Source organism: Phyllobates terribilis, unplaced genomic scaffold (genome assembly GCF_046119375.1).
Source record: "Phyllobates terribilis strain yellow unplaced genomic scaffold, ASM4611937v1 Scaffold_5__5_contigs__length_657084704, whole genome shotgun sequence".
NCBI lineage: Eukaryota > Metazoa > Chordata > Amphibia > Anura > Dendrobatidae > Phyllobates > Phyllobates terribilis.
The window spans coordinates 574,331,992-574,349,790 of record NW_027362765.1 but is presented as its reverse complement, the minus strand read 5'-3'; the positions used below and the strand labels follow the sequence as shown (position 1 = coordinate 574,349,790).

General features: G+C 44.9%; 1 protein-coding gene across 1 annotated transcript in view; it reads right to left on the bottom strand.

Moving 5' to 3' along the window:
* Window positions 1–17,799, bottom strand: part of LOC141271666 (poly(ADP-ribose) glycohydrolase-like) — a 527,289-nt gene that overhangs the window by 197,687 nt on the left and 311,803 nt on the right. Inside the window, exons 12-14 of the mRNA XM_073681706.1 lie at window positions 14,661–14,808; window positions 12,181–12,259; window positions 3,133–3,241 (exon numbers count right to left, since the gene is read on the bottom strand). Of these exons, the coding sequence (XP_073537807.1) occupies window positions 3,133–3,241; window positions 12,181–12,259; window positions 14,661–14,808 (336 nt within the window). The remainder of the gene's footprint in view (window positions 1–3,132; window positions 3,242–12,180; window positions 12,260–14,660; window positions 14,809–17,799) is intronic.

The window sequence follows — 17,799 nt, the reverse complement described above, 5'->3', positions numbered from 1 at the left end:
TTGCTATGGATCTCAGCGGTAACTAACAGCAACTTGCATGTCAGGGTGTACATATAAGCATTTAAATGGTTATACTCAATATGTCTCATGACTACCATACTGCTCCACAGACTCTTTCACTTTTTTGCTACTAAGGGACAGGCACTCCTTGAGTGACAGTTCTGGTTCAGTAGACTGGTCCTACCGCTACTGTGACACATTATCAGTCTGTCAGTTCTTGTTCTGAGAATCTACAATGTAATCACTATATTGGTAAATAAAGATAACAGGGCTTTTAACCCCTTCATGCTCCCCTCACCCCCCCAGGCCTGTTTGCACCCTCATGACCAGTCCAAATTTTATAATTCTGAGCAGTGTCATTTTATGAGGTAATTCTGGAACAATGGATCTCACTGATTCTGAGGTTGCTTTTTGGTGATATATTGTACTTCATGAAAATGGTAAATTGTTTTCAACATGACTTGCGTTTGTAAAAAAAAATGAAAATTTGGCAAAAGTTTTGAAGATTTTTGCAATTTTCAAATTTTAATTTTTATGCCCACAAGTCAGAGAGTTATGTCACACAAAATAATTAATAAATAACATTTCCCAAATGTCTACTTTACATGAGCATAATTTTTTAAACAAATTTTTTTGGTAGGAACTGATAAAGGTTAAAAGTTGACCAGCGATTTCTAATTTTTTCTAACAAAATTTACAAAACCATTTTTTTAAGGGACCATATTACATTTGAAGTGATTTTGAGGGGTCTATACCAGAGAAAATACCCAAAAGTGACACCATTCTAAAAACCCGTCAAGGTGCTCAAAACCACGTTCAAGAAGTTTATTAACCCTTCAGGTACTTCATAGAATGTGGAAAATTCCACATTTTTAGAATGTGGAAAAAAAAAATGAACATTTAACTTTTTGTCACAAAAATTTTACTTTAGACACAGTTTTTTTAATTTTCGCAAGGGTAACAGGAAAAAATGGACCCCAAAATTTGTTGTGCAATTTCTCCTGAGCATGCCAATACCCCATATGTGGTGGAAAACCACTGTTTGGATGAACAGCAGAGCTCAGAAAAGAAGGAGCTCCATTGGACTTTTTAAATGTAAAATTTGCTGGAATAATTAGTGACATGTCACATTTGGAGAGCCCCTGATGTGCCTAAACAGTGGAAACCCCTCCCACAAGTGACACCATTCTAGAAACTAGACCCCTCAGAGAACTGATCTAGATGTGTGGTGAGCACGTTGAACCCCCAGGTGCTTCACAGAAGTTTATGATGTTGAGCCGTGAAAATAGAAAAAATCAAATTTTTCCCACAAAAATGTTTTTTTAGCCCCAAATTTTGCATTTTAATAAGGGTAACAGGAGAAAATGCACCATACAATTTCTTGTGCAATTTCTCCTGAGTAGTGTTGAGCGAATTTGTTCGGCATTTCAAATTCGGGGTTCGTGTTCGGGGTTCCGGCTTGTTCGCGCCAATAAATCGTCTCTGCCCACGAACATCCCCGATTTGCCATGCTGTCACGCAGTTATCTGTCAGTTACAGGAACCCGAATTTGAAATGCCGAACAAATTCATTCAACGCTACTCCTGAGTACACCGGTATCCAATAAGTGGAGAACAACTACTGTTTAGTCACATGGCAGGGCTCGGAAGGGAAGGAGCGCCATTTGACTTTTTGGAAAACAAAATTTGCTGGAATCATTAGCCATGTCCCATTTGAAGAGTCCCTGATATGTCTAAACAGTGGACACCCTCTACAGGTGACCCATTTTGGACCCCTCAAGAAATGTAATTAGATATGTGATGAGCACCTTTTTCCCACAAAAATGTTATTTTAGCCCCAATATTTTTTATTATCACAGGGGTAACAGGAGAAATTGCAGCATAGAATTTGTTGTGCAATTTCTCCTGAGTATGCTGATATGTGGGGAAAAAACTACAGTTTGGTTGCATGGCAGGGCTCAGAAAGGAAGAAGACAGGCAAAACGGCGTCGGGTGAGAGGGTCCTGTGGTTACTGACTGAGACTTCATTTCCCCAAGGAAATCTATGAGCATTTAGTAGCCTTTGGCCTGAAGTTGCACTTTAGATGACATAGTCAGTAGTTTACATTGAGTCACTTACTAGAGATATGAGGATATTATATTAAGAATTTTTCATTGAATATTGTGACTAATATTTAATCTACTCTTTGGATGTAAATGGGACAAATCTGTACATACTGTAACTACCTGTATTAGATATATTGATCTTTAGATATATACAAAACCACAGTGCTCTCTAGAGGCATTTCTGCTTTTTTATTGAATTTTTTGTTTTTAATAATTATTAATAAAGATTTATCTTTTCATAATATTTATGGAAAATTTCATTTTCATTGGGACTATAGTCCTGAGGAAGGGCAATCGACTGAGTGCCGGGTGTCAGCTGTCAATCAGCTGACACCAGGCATCGATGGCACGCGCACCGCCTGTGTGAGCGCAAATTCACCTGTATGTACTCAGTACGTCCAAGGTCGGGAAATACTTTCCACCCAGGATGTACTGAGTACGTCTATGGTTGGGAAGGGATTAAATACGTACCCAGCTTATATAACCAATGAATAGAAGTACTGTTCTAAAAACTCCAAATGGTGGTGGTTGGAGATTATCATTTTGCAGGAGTCATAAGAACAGCTCGGCCAGGAGCTGAGAGGGAGGTAAGCAGCTTTCTAACTGCTGTGTAGAAATCAATAGGCTGGGGAGTGCTAACTGGGATCTTAGGAGTTAACTCCTCAGCCTGAAATTTAGCTACTGCACATGGGCCTGGCTGTGGTGGCCATGCTCCATAGAAATAAGGTGTACATCATGTAAGACAAAAGCTCTCATAGCAAGAGAATGACAGCAAATTGAAAAAGCAAGGCAATTGCAAACTTGCTGATTTTAAAACTAAAGCAATTTAATAATATGAGAATACCCAGTTAACACATACTATTCTTTAAAAAGAAAATCATAATCTGGTTTTAATTAAATGAATGATCAGTATTTTTTGTGTGAATAATTGTGGTAAAAATAGAAAAAAATGTTAATTGGTAAAATGATTAGTCCTCTGACAGTGCTTTAGGAAATAAGAAAACAAATGAGCAGGGAAATCACAGACCTTGTTTAACTCTCTCCTGATCTTGTCTGGTATAAACTGATCAATATGACATCGGAAGTGGAAAGCATCAATTGCTACAATTTCTGTAGAACGTCTCTGCCAGCGGTCTCTGTAAGAGAAGGAAGCATTCAATATGGACAAGTGTAAACAGTTCTGCGGATAACAAGACACATATTGCACACAGTGTATATGGAAGTTATAACATTTTAGTTTCCTTTCAGAATCTGTTAGGAATTGAGGTTCTGTGCTCCCACATGGGAATGGATCAGGTCCCGTACTACGCTACTACGCGTGCAGGGAAACGTCCCACTCTTATGAAGCATCGCGTTTTGGAGTTGTAGGATGTGTGAGGGCGCGGGAGGCCGTGTCTCTCACTGATTTCCCTGGTTGCCAGGCAACGCAGGACGATGCTGTGTCTGGTACTAGGCAGTGTTGGGATGCTATCCATTCTGCTGTGCAAGCTACCAGGGAGTAGTTGTCTGGGGATGATTGGGAGGTATTCAACACCTGATCATTAGGCGGGCTATTTATCCCTATTCTCTGCTCAGTCCTTTGCTGTTTATACCAGTTCCTATGTGCTGTGGTGGTGAGAGGTGCTAGCAGTAGTGTTGCTATCTTTTCAGAGGTTTTCTCATTTTTTATTCTGGTTACACTTCCTGAGGTTCTTGCAGAGGTACTCACCTTGTCCTTGACAAGGCACCGACCTCGTCACCAGATGCCAGCTGTCTGGTGACAGTGGGCCTGGGAAGGGCTCTGCCAAAGTCCCCCTTCCATTTACTGGAAGCTGGGTGAAAAGTATTCCTGGGCCTCAAGGGCTCGCCTAGCTGGGCAAGTGCATCTGTGGTTGTGCCTTTGCTGGTTTGGTGCCAGTCTTGCTGGGTCTGTCTGCGTACCACATAACAGAATCAACATTTTTTACTCCCACATATATGGGCCATTGATTGCAAAATTTGTTATTTTTCACACCCAAAAAATCATTTTACTAACAAATGTATTCAAGATCATGTTGCAAAATAAGCACACCCCAATGAAAGTTAGGAGCAAAGCTAAAGTTTAAAGTACAAATTTCTAATTAAGAATTCAGCCACAGGTAATTCTTAATTATTAAGAGGTGTGTCACAGTAACTTTGTCCATATACACTGTGTGTACAATTATTAGGCAAGCGAATACTTTGAACATATCACTTGAATGCTTATTGCATGAAGCATATTAGGTGATGTGTACTTGTCTCTGAACCAATTTGGCTGTTGTAAGGTGGCTGTCAGACACCTGGTGGATGGGAGATAAACCTGGAGAAATGCTTTAGCACATATAGAACTAAAAAGGGTTAATCGGCCATGGCAGTTTGTTTGTCAGCAGCTGAAGAGTTGGGAGAGACTGTTGGTCACCATATCTCCACTCCTGGGTGTGGTTCACTTTGTAAATTGAGGCCTGTTTGTCTCACACATGTCTGTGTGTATGGAGGTGTACAAACAGGGCCGCCATCAGGGCATTACTGCCCTTACTGGCATATGGGGCGCAGTGAGCAGAGGGGCCGGGACGGGGCCCCCCCCCCTCTGCTCACCGGGCCCCAGCGACCTGAACTTGGATGGAGGTTCACTTTAAATCTATTACCGGGTGGGAAGCTCCCGCACGGCAATAGTTAACAACCGCCAGTCAATCACAGGCTGGCAGCTGCCTGAAGTCAGTGTGCACGTCGTCGGCGTATGACGTCACTGCCGGCCTCTGACTGTCTGGCGTCCGCGCCTCAGATGAGAAGGAGAGTTGCCGCTGGAACGGCGGCAAGATAAAGAGAACTTTTTTTTTTTTTTTTTACTTTTTTGTAAAACGGAGAAATGGGGGCAGCATGATATTGAGACACATGGGGGCAGCCTGGTGATGATGAGAGACATGAGGGCAGGCTGGTGATGATGAGACACATGGGGGCAGGCTGGTGATGATGAGACACATGGGGGCAGGCTGGTGATGATGAGACACATGGGGGCAGGCTGGTGATGATGAGACACATGGGGGCAGGCTGGTGATGATGAGACACATGGGGGCAGGCTGGTGATGATGAGACACATGGGGGCAGGCTGGTGATGATGAGACACATGGGGGCAGAATGTATTTTATTTTTGAGGTTACTGTTTTCCATTTGACCATTGCCGATTTCGTCCCCTTAAGAAGGTCAATCAGGGGTGCAGCCATCATGGCGAAATTTGGGATGAACCTCCTGTAGTATCCCACAATCCCCAGGAAGGCTCTAACCTGCTCTTTTGACAGCGGTCTTGGACAATTTTGGATTGCCTCCACTTTATTGATTTGAGGTGTAATCTCGCCTCTATCCACTACATAACCAAGGTATTTGGTTTCTTCTTTCCCCATGGCACATTTCTTCGAGTTTATTGAAAACTCTGCCTTCCTTAGAGTATCAAACACCGCCTGGACCTTTTCCGGATGACTCTCCCAGTCCAGGCTGAAGATAACAATATTGTCAATGGCATATTGCTTATAGGGTGCAAAGATTCGATCCATAGCTCTCTGGAAGGTTGCAGGAGCCCCCTGCAGTCCAAACGGCATCCGGACATACTGGAAGCATCCATCCGGCAAAGAAAACGCAGTCTTCTCCCTGTGCCATGGGGATCTGCCAATATCCCTTCGTCAAATCCAAGGTGGTTATGTACCTTGCTGGCCCAAGTCTCTCAATCAGCTCATCGAAGCATGGCATGGGATATAAGTCGAACTTGGAGACCTTATTCAACTTCCGATAGTCGTTGCAGAACCTCCATTCACCATCAGTCTTTGGGACCAGGACAATCGAGCTTGACCAACCGCTCTTGGATCCCTCAAAGACCCCGGGTTTCAACATACGCTCCACCTCCTTGGAGATCGCTTCTCGTTGGGCCTCTGGAATTCGATAGGGCTTCATGTTTACACGCACATGTGGCTCTGTCAGAACTTCGTGTTCTACGACCTTTGTGCACCCGGCAATTCCGAGAACAGGTCCCTGTTCTTCTGGAGCAACTTCTGGCACTGCTGTTTTTGGACTTCGACAGTGTCTCCACTATGGCGACACCTCCAACCTAGACTTCTGGTTTGCCCAGCAAGAATGGAGTTTCAGCCAGCTCTCTGTCTTGCCATGGCTTGATGAGGTTGACATGGAAGATCTGATATGGTTTCCATCTTCCTGGTTGATGAATCTTATAGTTCACATCACCAAGCTTCTCCACCACCTCACACAGCCCTTGCCATTTGGCCAACATCTTGCTCTCCACAGTAGGAAGTAGCACAAGGACTCGGCCTCCCGGATTGAACAGCCTCACTCTGGCTAACCGGTTTTAGACCCTGGCCTTAGCTTCTTGCGCCTGGAGGAGATGTCCTTTTACGATGGGCATCACCTTCGCAATCCTCTGCTGCAACAGTGCTACAAGCTCGATGACGGTTCTGTGGGGCGTGACTTTGGTTTTCCAGGTTTCCTTGGCTATGTCAAGGAGACCCCACGGATGTCGGCTATACAGAACTTCGTCGGCTATACAGAACTTCGAATGCCGAGAACCCCCGTAGAGGCCTGTGGAACCTCACGGATGGAGAACAATAGACACGGTAGGAGATAGTCCCTGTCTCTACCATCCTTTTCTATGACTTTCCTCACCATACTCTTCAGCGTTTTCTTAAACCTTTCCACAAGGACATCTGTCTGAGGATGGTTCACTGAAGTCCTCAACTGGGAGATTTGCAGGACCTTGCATAACTCCCTCATCAGCTGTATCATAAAAGTGTTCCCTTGACAGTCAGGTTCTCCTTTGGTAAACCTGTCCGGGAAAAAGCGTGGACCAACTCGGGGGCTATACTCTTTGCGGAGGAGTTTCTCAGGGGGATTTCTCCAGGATAGCGTGTGGTATAGGATGACCAATATACAGGTGCATCTCACTAAATTAGAATGTCATAAAAAAGTTTATTTAATTTCAGTTCTTCAATACAAAAAGTGAAACTCATATTATATAGAGTCATTACAGAGTGATCTATTACAAGTGTTTATTTCTGTTAATGTTGATGATTATGGCTTACAGCCAATGAAAACACAAAAGTCATTATCTCAGTAAATTAGAATAATTAACAAAAAACACATGCAAAGGCTTCCTAAACAATTAAAAAGGTCCCTTAGTCTGTTTCAGTAGGCTCCACAATCATGGGGAAGACTGCTGACTTGACATATGTCCTGAAGGCAGTCATTGACACACTGCACAAGGTCACAGAGTTCCAATTTTCATTTGTTCAAGGTTCCAGAGTCTGGAGGAAGAGTGGAGAGGCACACAATCCAAGCTGCTTGAGGTCTAGTGTGAAGTTTCCACAATCAGTGATGGTTTGGGGAGCCATGTCATCTGCTGGTGTGCGTCCACTGTGTTTTATTAAGAACAAAGTCAGAGCAGCCGTCTACCAGGAAATTTTAGAGCACTTCATGCTTCCCTCTGCAGACAAGCTTTTTGGAGATGGAAATTTCATTCTCCAGCAGGAGTTGGCACTTGTCCACACTGCCAAAAGTATAAATACCTGGTTTAAAAACATCAGTATCACTGTGCTTGATTGGCCAGCAAACTCGCCTGACCTTTGTTGGAAGATGCAACAGATTACAACTTATTATAAGTGAAAGGAGGACTTTATACTAACCAGACAGCAGATGGCGATAGTGTGTAAAGTTATATGCTTGCTGTAATGTGTGGGAGGAAAGCTCTCAATTGTTGGTTGTTTTTACTTCCTCTGTGTTTCTTTTTTCTTTTCTTTCCTGAATGTGTTATGTCAGCAGCACACGGACTGTGTGACACTGAATTGTATCTCATGTTTATCCAGTATGAAGTAAATACTGTTTACTCAAGATATCTTGCTGATTGAAGCTCTCGTAAGTACAGTGGTGACTGTAAGAAGATGCACTCTGCGACAACCTTAACCCCATAGACAATCTATGGGGTATTGTCAAGAGGAAGATGAGAGACACTAGACCCAACAATGCAGACAAGCTGAAGGCTGCTATCATAGTAACCTGGGCTTCCATAACACCTCAGCAGTGCCACAGGCTGATCGCCTCCATGCCATGCGGCATTGATACAGTAATTGATGCAAAAGGAGCCTCAACCAAGTACTGAGTGCATTTACTGAACATACACTTCAGTAGGCCAACATTTCAGATTTTAAAAACATTTTTCAATCTGCTGTTATAAAGTATTCTAATTTACTGAGATAATGACTTTTGTGTTTTAGCTGTAAGCCATAATCATCAACATTAACAGAAATAAACACTTGATATAGATCACTCTGTTTGTAATGACTATATAATATATGAGTTCCACTTTTTGTATTGAAAAACTGAAATAAATTAACTTTTTGATGATATTCTAATTTAGGGAGATGCACCTGTATATAGATGCCCATGAGCAGATTTAACCAGGGGACAAACCATGTCCATGGCAATTCTCTTGAACGGCACTTCAATAATGGGCAATGGCACGAGAGGACTTAGAAAGTGAGAGGTGGGGGCGGTTAACTAACATGTAGGGCAGAACCTGCAATATTTTAATATTTCCCGATGACACTTGGGCCAATAGAACCTCTGCATGATCCATTCCTGCATTTTTTTCCACTCCTTCAGAGTTAGGTCCCTATGTTGGGCAGACCTAAAATTCTCGCTGGTCACCCCTAACTCAGGAATGTCAGATTCAGGGGACACTACCTCCTCATCACCCACAAGAACACAAAAGGGAAATCCGTCTGACTCTGGGTGTGAGTCAGAGCCAGTGAACCCAGAACCATTCCCCAACAGATCCCAAAATAAACAAGTCCCGGCCTATAATGATAGGGTGCAACAAGTCCTGAACAATGCTGACCTTGTGGAACTCAGTACCGTGGGTCATTTCAAAGTTCACTAGCCAAAGGATAGTCCTTAGCATAGCCATGAATGCACTGTATGCCGACTTTTTTCCCCGGGATCAGTTGGAGAGGAAGGGTGGCCCTCACAAGGGTCACCAGACTCCCGGATTCTAACAGTGCCATTACCTCACGCCCGTTAAGCTTCACGGGACACGCTTGAGGCCCCTCGCTGGGTGGACAGTTCACACTGCAGGCCGGATGCGCACAATATGAACAGCGGCATCCTATGCTGCAGTCCATCTGCTCGGTGGTCAGGGGACAACGTGCAGCTATATGGCCTGCGCCGTGGCACCTCCAGCAAATCACCTCAACCGTAGGGACCTTGGGCACCACCTCCCCCACCCCTTTGGATGTGCCACCCCCTTTTGTGTCTCCGCTCCCTGTTGGGACCCCCAGTATGGAGTGGGCTGCCTTCCCAAGGAACCTTCAAACCCCTGATATCTCTTGACTAGTCCGACCAGTTCATCGGCATTCCGGGGATCACCCTGGGCAACCCAAGTCTGTTGGGGCCTCAGTAGGGAGTGCACAAACTGGTCCATTACCACTCGACTTCTACCATCTTCGCAGGCATAGAGGACTCTGGCTGAAGCCACTTCTGGACCAGGTTAAACAGGTCAAACATTTGGGAGCAAGGAGGTTTGTCCCGGTGATACGCCCAGCAGTGGACCTGCTGTGCTCTTACAGACAAAGTCACCCCCAAGTGCGCCAGAATCTCAGTTTTTGGCTTGCCATACTCTTTGGTGTCCTGCAAAGTCATAATAAGCCTTCGGGGCTTCCCCGTCAAGTATGGCACCAGCTTTTGTGCCCACTGCTCTGGCAGAAGTCTCTCTCTCTCGGCGACCCTTTCAAACACCATCAGAAAGGCCTCTAGGCCTCTATATAATCCCCGGGGTAATTTTCTGCAAGGCTCCCCTTACCGCCTTCCGGATGGAAAAGTCACCCACTGACCTTGTTAGAGCTGTTGCCGTGCCACGGACTGCCTCTGCAAGCAACTCGATCTGCTACTGCTGTTGACGATGCTGATCCTGTTGCTGCAGTTTCTGGAGCTGTATCTGCTGCATCAGCAGCTTAGTGGTCTCTTGTTGCGCCATTTGTTGTTGCTGTAGCATCTGCTGGTGCTGCGCTTGCTGCGTCTGCTCTGCCTGTAACAGATGTTTGAGCAGGTCCTCCATTTCGTCTGGTGTCACTTGCTGGCTTATGGCAGACTTCACCCAGAACATGCAGTCCTTCTTATAGCACACGTGTCTGCTGGGAACGCTGCCCGCACGTCTAACACCAAATGTAGGAATCGCACGCACTTGGGTGCGATGGGAGGCAAACAGGAGGCATGTTCCTTTAAGTGTCCATAAAGGTTTATTGGCTTCATAAACCGATCAAAAGAAAAATGCAAACAAACAGCCTTTAGTGAAGGCAAAAACAAAGAAAACTGTGGTCACACAGGCTGGCAGGCATCCAGAACACAGCCTAGTCTGGAGACAACCACACACAGGAGTCCTTCTCCCTCCAGACACACAGACTATGTGCCAAACAACAGCCTCCATTATACAGGCTGTTAATCACACCCAGAGGTGAGGTATGTGGGTAGCTAGACCCATCCAACTCTCTAAACTACCCGTAACCCGGCTCCCAAGTGCACCAAACTAACCTCTTAGTGCTTACGTGCACTAGAGAAACACTCCGGGTTACATCACAGAGACCAGCCATCTCTATGACTCATACCTCCCATCGATTATGCAACCATTAGCCACCTTACAGACCCATTCCCATAAAGAAAAATGTATCAAAAAGAGTATTGGGTATTATAAAAAATGTTTAATCGGCTAGAGTAGAATAGAGCCCGGCCAGATGAATCTATCTTGTCATGGTGGTGGTTTAAAAAATCTTTTGGCCAAAACAAAAGCTCCTAGCTATGTGATATGGTGTTCAATGGGAACTGTTAATGTGTGATTGGTAAGGACTTGGTGCAGAAGTGGAGTTTTTCCAAGAATGGGTGGTGGCACTGTGGAAGGTTCAAGGGGTGGAGGCAGAGCTTTATGGAGGCGGAGCGGGGGTGGAGCCTGGGCGGAGTCTCATGGGGGCCCAAAAATTTTGCCAGTATGGAGCCCTGGTGGCAGCCCTGCTGAGAAGTAAATCATTTCCCTGCCTGTTTTTAATCAGTGCACCAGCTGTGATCCCATGCTGTCATATCTGTATCCTCTCTTTTGCGTTCTCCCCTGACCAGGAGATGTGGTATGATCAGACCATGTTCCTGCAGTCAGACTCGGCTATTACACAAAAAAACACAGCAGGGGCACATTTATAACATTATCTCAGCACAGGAACATTTCTTTTAAACACATCCAAAGATCTATTGATTAAAATGTTGATTAAAATTAACTTTGTGTGAAATCCACTTGAAGTTATCAGCTTTAGGGCTCTTTCACACGTCAGTATCTCCAGTATGTGGTGGTGACAGTTTCCACATGTACTGGAGACACATACAAACCCATTCAAATCTATGGGTCTGCGCACATGTCTGTGCATGGACCGTGTGTCCTTGTGCTCCATAAGCTGACATGTCCGTTTTTTTTACACGCTGCACAGTCCGCAAAAGTGCCTCACACTGAACACATACGGATGACATACATGTGTCATCAGTGTGACACTTACCAGCGCCTGGGAATCACTGTATAGTTAGCGCTGTTCCCAAGCGCTGGGTGCTGAACGCTGCTCTCAACATTGCCCTTGCTCGCGCTGTGATCAGCACCAGCAGGGACCATGATGAAAGTAGTAGTCTGCTTCTGCAGTGTCCATGTGTAAAAATTAAAATAAAATAATAAAATCCTTACATTCACCAGTCCTGAGATGTCCCCCGCTGTAATCCTCTGACCGCTAACGCCGAGGAGACAGGGAGAATGAGCCGCTCTAGCGCTGAGCTCAGGAGCGGTGTCCTGTCACTCAATGAGCTCCGCTCAGTGCAGTGCTTGATTCATTGCTTATGGGAAGGCCAGAAATAGCTAAGAACAGGTGATAGCTAGGTGATAACTTGCTAAATTGGGATAACCCCCTTATTACATGGTGGTGTTTCCCTTTCATTCAATGATTTGGGCCAGATTAAAAACAGTAGACATATTAGGACGGTCATGTTAATTTAAAAAACATACCGTGGAGCTTCATCTTTGTGAGCATTGTCCCATCTGTAACTTTCAGCATAACCTTTGTACTCACTGTACTGCTCTGCACCTATATAAAAATGTAAAATAACTAACACTTAACATAAATAATATTAAAAAAAATAAATGCAAAATAAGGCAATAGAAAACAAATATTCATAAGCTAAATTATTCAGTTTTGCTAACAAACAATAACTGCATATGAAACTGTAACTATATCACTGATAAAATGCACAGAATAGTATGGCCGTGTGCATTTTACCACTACCACTATAGATACTAATCACCAACTCATGTAGCCACATACAGTACAGACCAAAAGTTTGGACACACCTTCTCATTTAAAGATTTTTCTGTATTTTCATGACTATGAAAATTGTACATTCACACTGAAGGCATCAAAACTATGAATTAACACATGTGGAATTATATACTTAACAAAAAAGTGTGAAACAACTGAAAATATGTTTTATATTCTAGGTTCTTCAAAGTAGCCACCTTTTGCTTTGATGACTGCTTTGCACGCTCTTTGCATTCTCTTGATGAGCTTCAAGTGGTAGTCACCGGAAATGGTCTTTCAACAATCTTGAAGGAGTTCCCAGAGATGCTTAGCACTTGTTGGCCCTTTTGCCTTCATTTTGCGGTCCAGCTCACCCCAAACCATCTCGATTGGGTTCAGGTCTGGTGACTGTGGAGGCCAGGTCATCTGGCGTAGCACCCCATCACTCTCCTTCTTGGTTAAATAGCCCTTACACAGCCTGGAGGTGTGGTTGGGGTCATTGTCCTGTTGAAAAATAAATGATGGTCCAAATAGACGCAAACCGGATGGAATAGCATGCCGCTGCAAGATGCTGTGGTAGCCATGCTGGTTCAATAAGCCTTCAATTTTGAATTTATCCCCAGAAGTGTCAGCAGCAAAGCACCCCCACACCATCACACCTCCTCCTTTATGCTTTACGGCGGGAACCAGGCATGTAGAGTCCATCTGTTCACCTTTTCTGCGTCGCACAAAGACACGGCGGTAAGAACCAAAGATTTCAAATTTGGACTCATCAGACCAAAGCACAGATTTCCACTGGTCTAATGTCCATTTCGTGTGTTCTTTAGCCCAAACAAGTCTTTTCTGCTTGTTGCCTGTCCTTAGCAGTGGTTTCCTAGCAGCTATTTTACCATGAAGGCCTGCTGCACAAAGTCTCCTCTTAACAGTTGTTGAAGAGATGAGTCTGCTGCTAGAACTCTGTGTGGCATTGACCTGGTCTCTAATCTGAGCTGCTGTTAACCTGCGATTTCTAAGGATGGTGACTCAGATAAACTTATCCTCAGAAGCAGAGGTGACTGAGGAGTTATCCTCGGAAGCAGAGCAGCTTTATTTTGCCATAATACAAATTCTAACAGTCTATTCAGTAGGACTATCAGCTGTGTATCCACCAGACTTCTGCACAACACAACTGATGGTCCCAACCCCATTTATAACGCAAGAAATTCCACTTATTAAACCTGACAGGGCACACCTGTGAAGTGAAAACCATTTCCGGTGACTACTTCTTGAAGCTCATCAAGAGAATGCCAAGAGTGTGCAAAGCAGTCATCAAAGCAAAAGGTGGCTACTTTGGAGAATCTAGAATATGAGACATATTTTCAGTTGTTTCACACTTTTTTGTTAAGTATATAATTCCACATGTGTTAATTCATAGTTTTGATGCCTTCAGTGTGAATGTACAATTTTCATAATCATGAAAAGACAGAAAAATCTTTAATTGAGAAGGTGTGTCCAAACTTTTGGTCTGTACTGTAGGTATATAAAACAATATTCCAGCCTCTTCAGTAATTGTATATATTTTAATTTTATTGTAATTCAAATAATTATATTTGACATTGGTATCTGTTGCTAACTCTGTGATTACTATGGTAATTAAATTGTTGTTCTGGTGTAATACCTAGAACTGTTCTGAAATGACAGGAATAATGGACTCTTAGGGTATGAGCACACAGTATGTTTTTTATGCGTATTTTGATGTGCTAAATCTGGTGGAATTGGCTCCAAAAACACACTGCAAACCTTATCCCAGCATTTTCTATGAAATTTTGCAAGATCTGTGCACATGATCAGGATTTTTCCTTACAGAATTTAATGTGCGTTAAAAGAAGCAGCATGTCCATTCTTTGTGCATTGTTGACTGCATTTTTCCTATACAATGCATTGGAAAAAAGCATGGCAAATCTGCAGGCAAAAACGCATGAAAAAGACATGAAAACGCATCAAAAACGCTGCCGATTTTCCGCAGCATTTTTGCTGCCAAGAGGTTTTACTGACCAAATACTGATAGTGGGGTGGTGGCCTTAATACGACAAACTGAAGGACTTAACACATTTGTGTTTATTGTTAATGATTACTCTTTATTACTGCTAGTGATGCATTTTCCAAAAGTATTAATAAAACCTTAAAAAAGAAAGGAATTCAATAAACTGACCTGTTATAATAAGGCACTCATTGTTCTCCAATTCCTCTGTAAAGAGGCGGGCTGCTATCAGTTCAGGATTGATGATGAACCGAATCTGTTCCTGCTCAAGTCCTTCACTAGTCACACCACCACCAACATAGCGATTGGCAAAGTCCACCTATTCACAGAGTGAAAAGTAGGTTTTGTTTAATATTTAATAGTGATGAGCGAGCATGTTCGCTACTGCTCAGTGCTCGCCGAGCATCTCACTGCTCGACATGCTAGGCGGAAGCTCGGGTCTCCTCCCTGCATGTTTGGCGCGCTTTAGAGAGCCAATGAACATGCAGGAATTGCCTGCCACTCACTGTAATGCTGCAGCCATGTTGGTTGTGGCATTACAGTGATTGGTTGGCCGCACAGCGTCATCAGGTCTATATCAGACCTGGGGCCGTCACAGTCACTCCGGAATCAGACAGTGTAGGGAGAGGTGCTGCTGAGCTAGGGAGAGATTTGCTTGTTTCTAGTTAGTGTAGGTATACCAAACTATATTAGACACATATCCATCTCAACAAACAGTCCATCTGAGCACTAATCCATCTGCAGAGATATCAGGCAGGCAGTGTATATAGGCAGGCAAGGTATATAGGCATGCAGGGTATATAGCAGACTGCAGTGCACATAGGACAAGAGGCTCCATCCAGTTTTGTCTGCTGCTGATATTTCTAGAAATAGACCCAGGTCTCAAGGGCCAGGAATAATTTTTTTTTTATCTTAATCCTCATTATTTGCTTAAAAAGCAATCCAGAGAACACAGTTTTTCTGTGCCATTTGCTTGTTGGCACTGCAGAATACAGCCAGGTCCTTTCCATATTACAGGGCTAAAAATACAGCTATTTAAAATGGTCTTTTCTCCGTCACACGGATCACATATACGTTTGCAGAAAATACTGCCATTTCTAGCCTCCATTACATTTTTTATTCAGTGTGTCAGTGAAGCAATTGACAACAGATTGCTGTTCAAAATAGTTACCTACAGGCAAGGTATTTAAAACTGTGGTTTGTCCGTCACACGGATCACATATAAGTTCGCTCCAAATTCAGTAATTTGTTGTGAGCGTGGAAAATATTGTCCTCCATTTAAAATGGGCAAGACACGTGGCAAGGGACGGGGAACTGGACATGATGGTGATGATGGTGCATGCAGAAGCCGAGGCCGTGGGCAAGCTAAAATTGTGCCACAACAAACACCCACATCTTCTCGCTCAACCTTCCTGTCCCAATTAATAGGGGACCACAGAACACCACTATTGAACACAGAGAGTGTGAAAAGGTTATTGGTTGGATAGCAGATAATGCTTCCAGTCACTTAGCCACCACCACCACCTTGTCATCCACAAGGTCAAGTCTCAGTAGCTGTGAGTCGGGACCGCATATTCCTCACCCTGAACCTTCTTCCTAACACCATGCCGAGTGCCCAGAGACAACTGATCCCACACTTGGACACTCTGAAGAGCTGTTCACTTTCCCATTCATAGATTTGGGACTCTCGCCCGGTCCACTTGAAGCGGAGCAAGACGAGATCTCATGTAGCAATGCCCAAATATTTGAGCAGCCACGGTCACACGAAGGCGATGGTGGAAAAGTGTCACAAGAGGTGGACGATGATGAAGCACAATTGTCAGAAAGTCAGGAGGAGGACCAGAGTGCGTAAGTGGAAGACGAGGTGGTGGATGATATAGTAACTGACCCAACCTGGCAGGAGGACATGCAGAGCGAGGAGAGCAGCACACAGGGGGAGGGAGGCAGAGCACTCCAACGGGCAGGAAGAAGCAGTGTGGTGGCCGCAGAAAGAAGGCAGGCAACCGTTGCCCGTAACACCAACACGAAGGAAGTTGCCAGTACAACTGTTAGGTCGTCCCGAGTCCGGTTGTTTATTAAAGACTCTGCCGATAACCCCAAAAAGGCCATTTGCATCACCTGTCAGGCCAGCATCAGCAGGGGTGGCAAAACGACCAGCTTGACCACCACCAGCATGGTCAGGCACATGGCAGCAAAGCACCCGACTTTGTGGCCCGAACCCCAGGATCCAGGAACAGTGTCTGCGGATGGCACCATTGCTTCTTCCGCTGTTATGCATGCAAGCCAATCCCCAGTCCATGGTGCATGCGAAGATGCCTCCTGTCTTGCACCTGTCATTGCACACTCTCAAGTAGCAGCATCAGGAAGCACGTCCACGTCCTTGTCCCAGCGCAGCGTTCAGTTTTCCATACCCCAGTCCTTGGAACGCAAGCACAAATACGCAGCCAACGCCCCACAGGCCACAGTATTAAATTCCCATATTTCACGACTGCTTGCGCTCGAAATGTTGCCTTTTAGGCTCATGGAGACAGAAGCATTTTGCAACTTGATGGCAGCGGCCGTCCCTCGGTACTCGGTCCCCAGCTGCCACTATTTCTCCCGGTGTGCCGTCCCCGCATTACACAAGCACGTGCCCCAAAACATTAGCCGTGCCCTAAACAACGGACACGTGGACAAGTGCTTGTGGGCAGGGACGGTACATCTCGCTGACGGCACACTGGGTTAACTAAGTGGAAGCCGGGACCCAGTCGGACCTTGGGACGGAACATGTCCACCGGACGCCGAGGATTGCGGGCCCTAGATCAATCAGGGTTGCCCCCACAGTCTACAGCTCCTTCACCTCATCCTCCTCCTCCTCTTCAGTCTCCATCTCCGAAATGACCACATCAGTCACAAGCTGGAAGCACCACAGCACTGCCTCGGCCAAGCGGCAACAGGCTGTGCTGAAGCTAATATGCTTAGGTGACAAACCGCACAATGCTGAAAAGTTGTGGACAGCTCTGAAAAAGCAGGCAGATCTGTGGCTCACACCACTGAACCTACAGCCAGGCATGGTCGAGTATGACAATGGCCGGAGCCTGGTGGCGGCTCTGAGGCGAGGCGGGCTCACACACGTACCATGCCTGGCCCATGTGCTTAACCTCGTGGTTCAGCGGTTTCTCAAATCCTACCCGGAGCTGCCGGATCTGCTTGTTAAAGTACACCGCCTGTGTGCCCATTTTAGAAAGTCAGCTACAGCTTCCGCCGCCCTTGCCATGTTTCAGCAGTGTTGGCAGCTTCCGGCTCACAGACTGTTATGTGATGTCCCCAC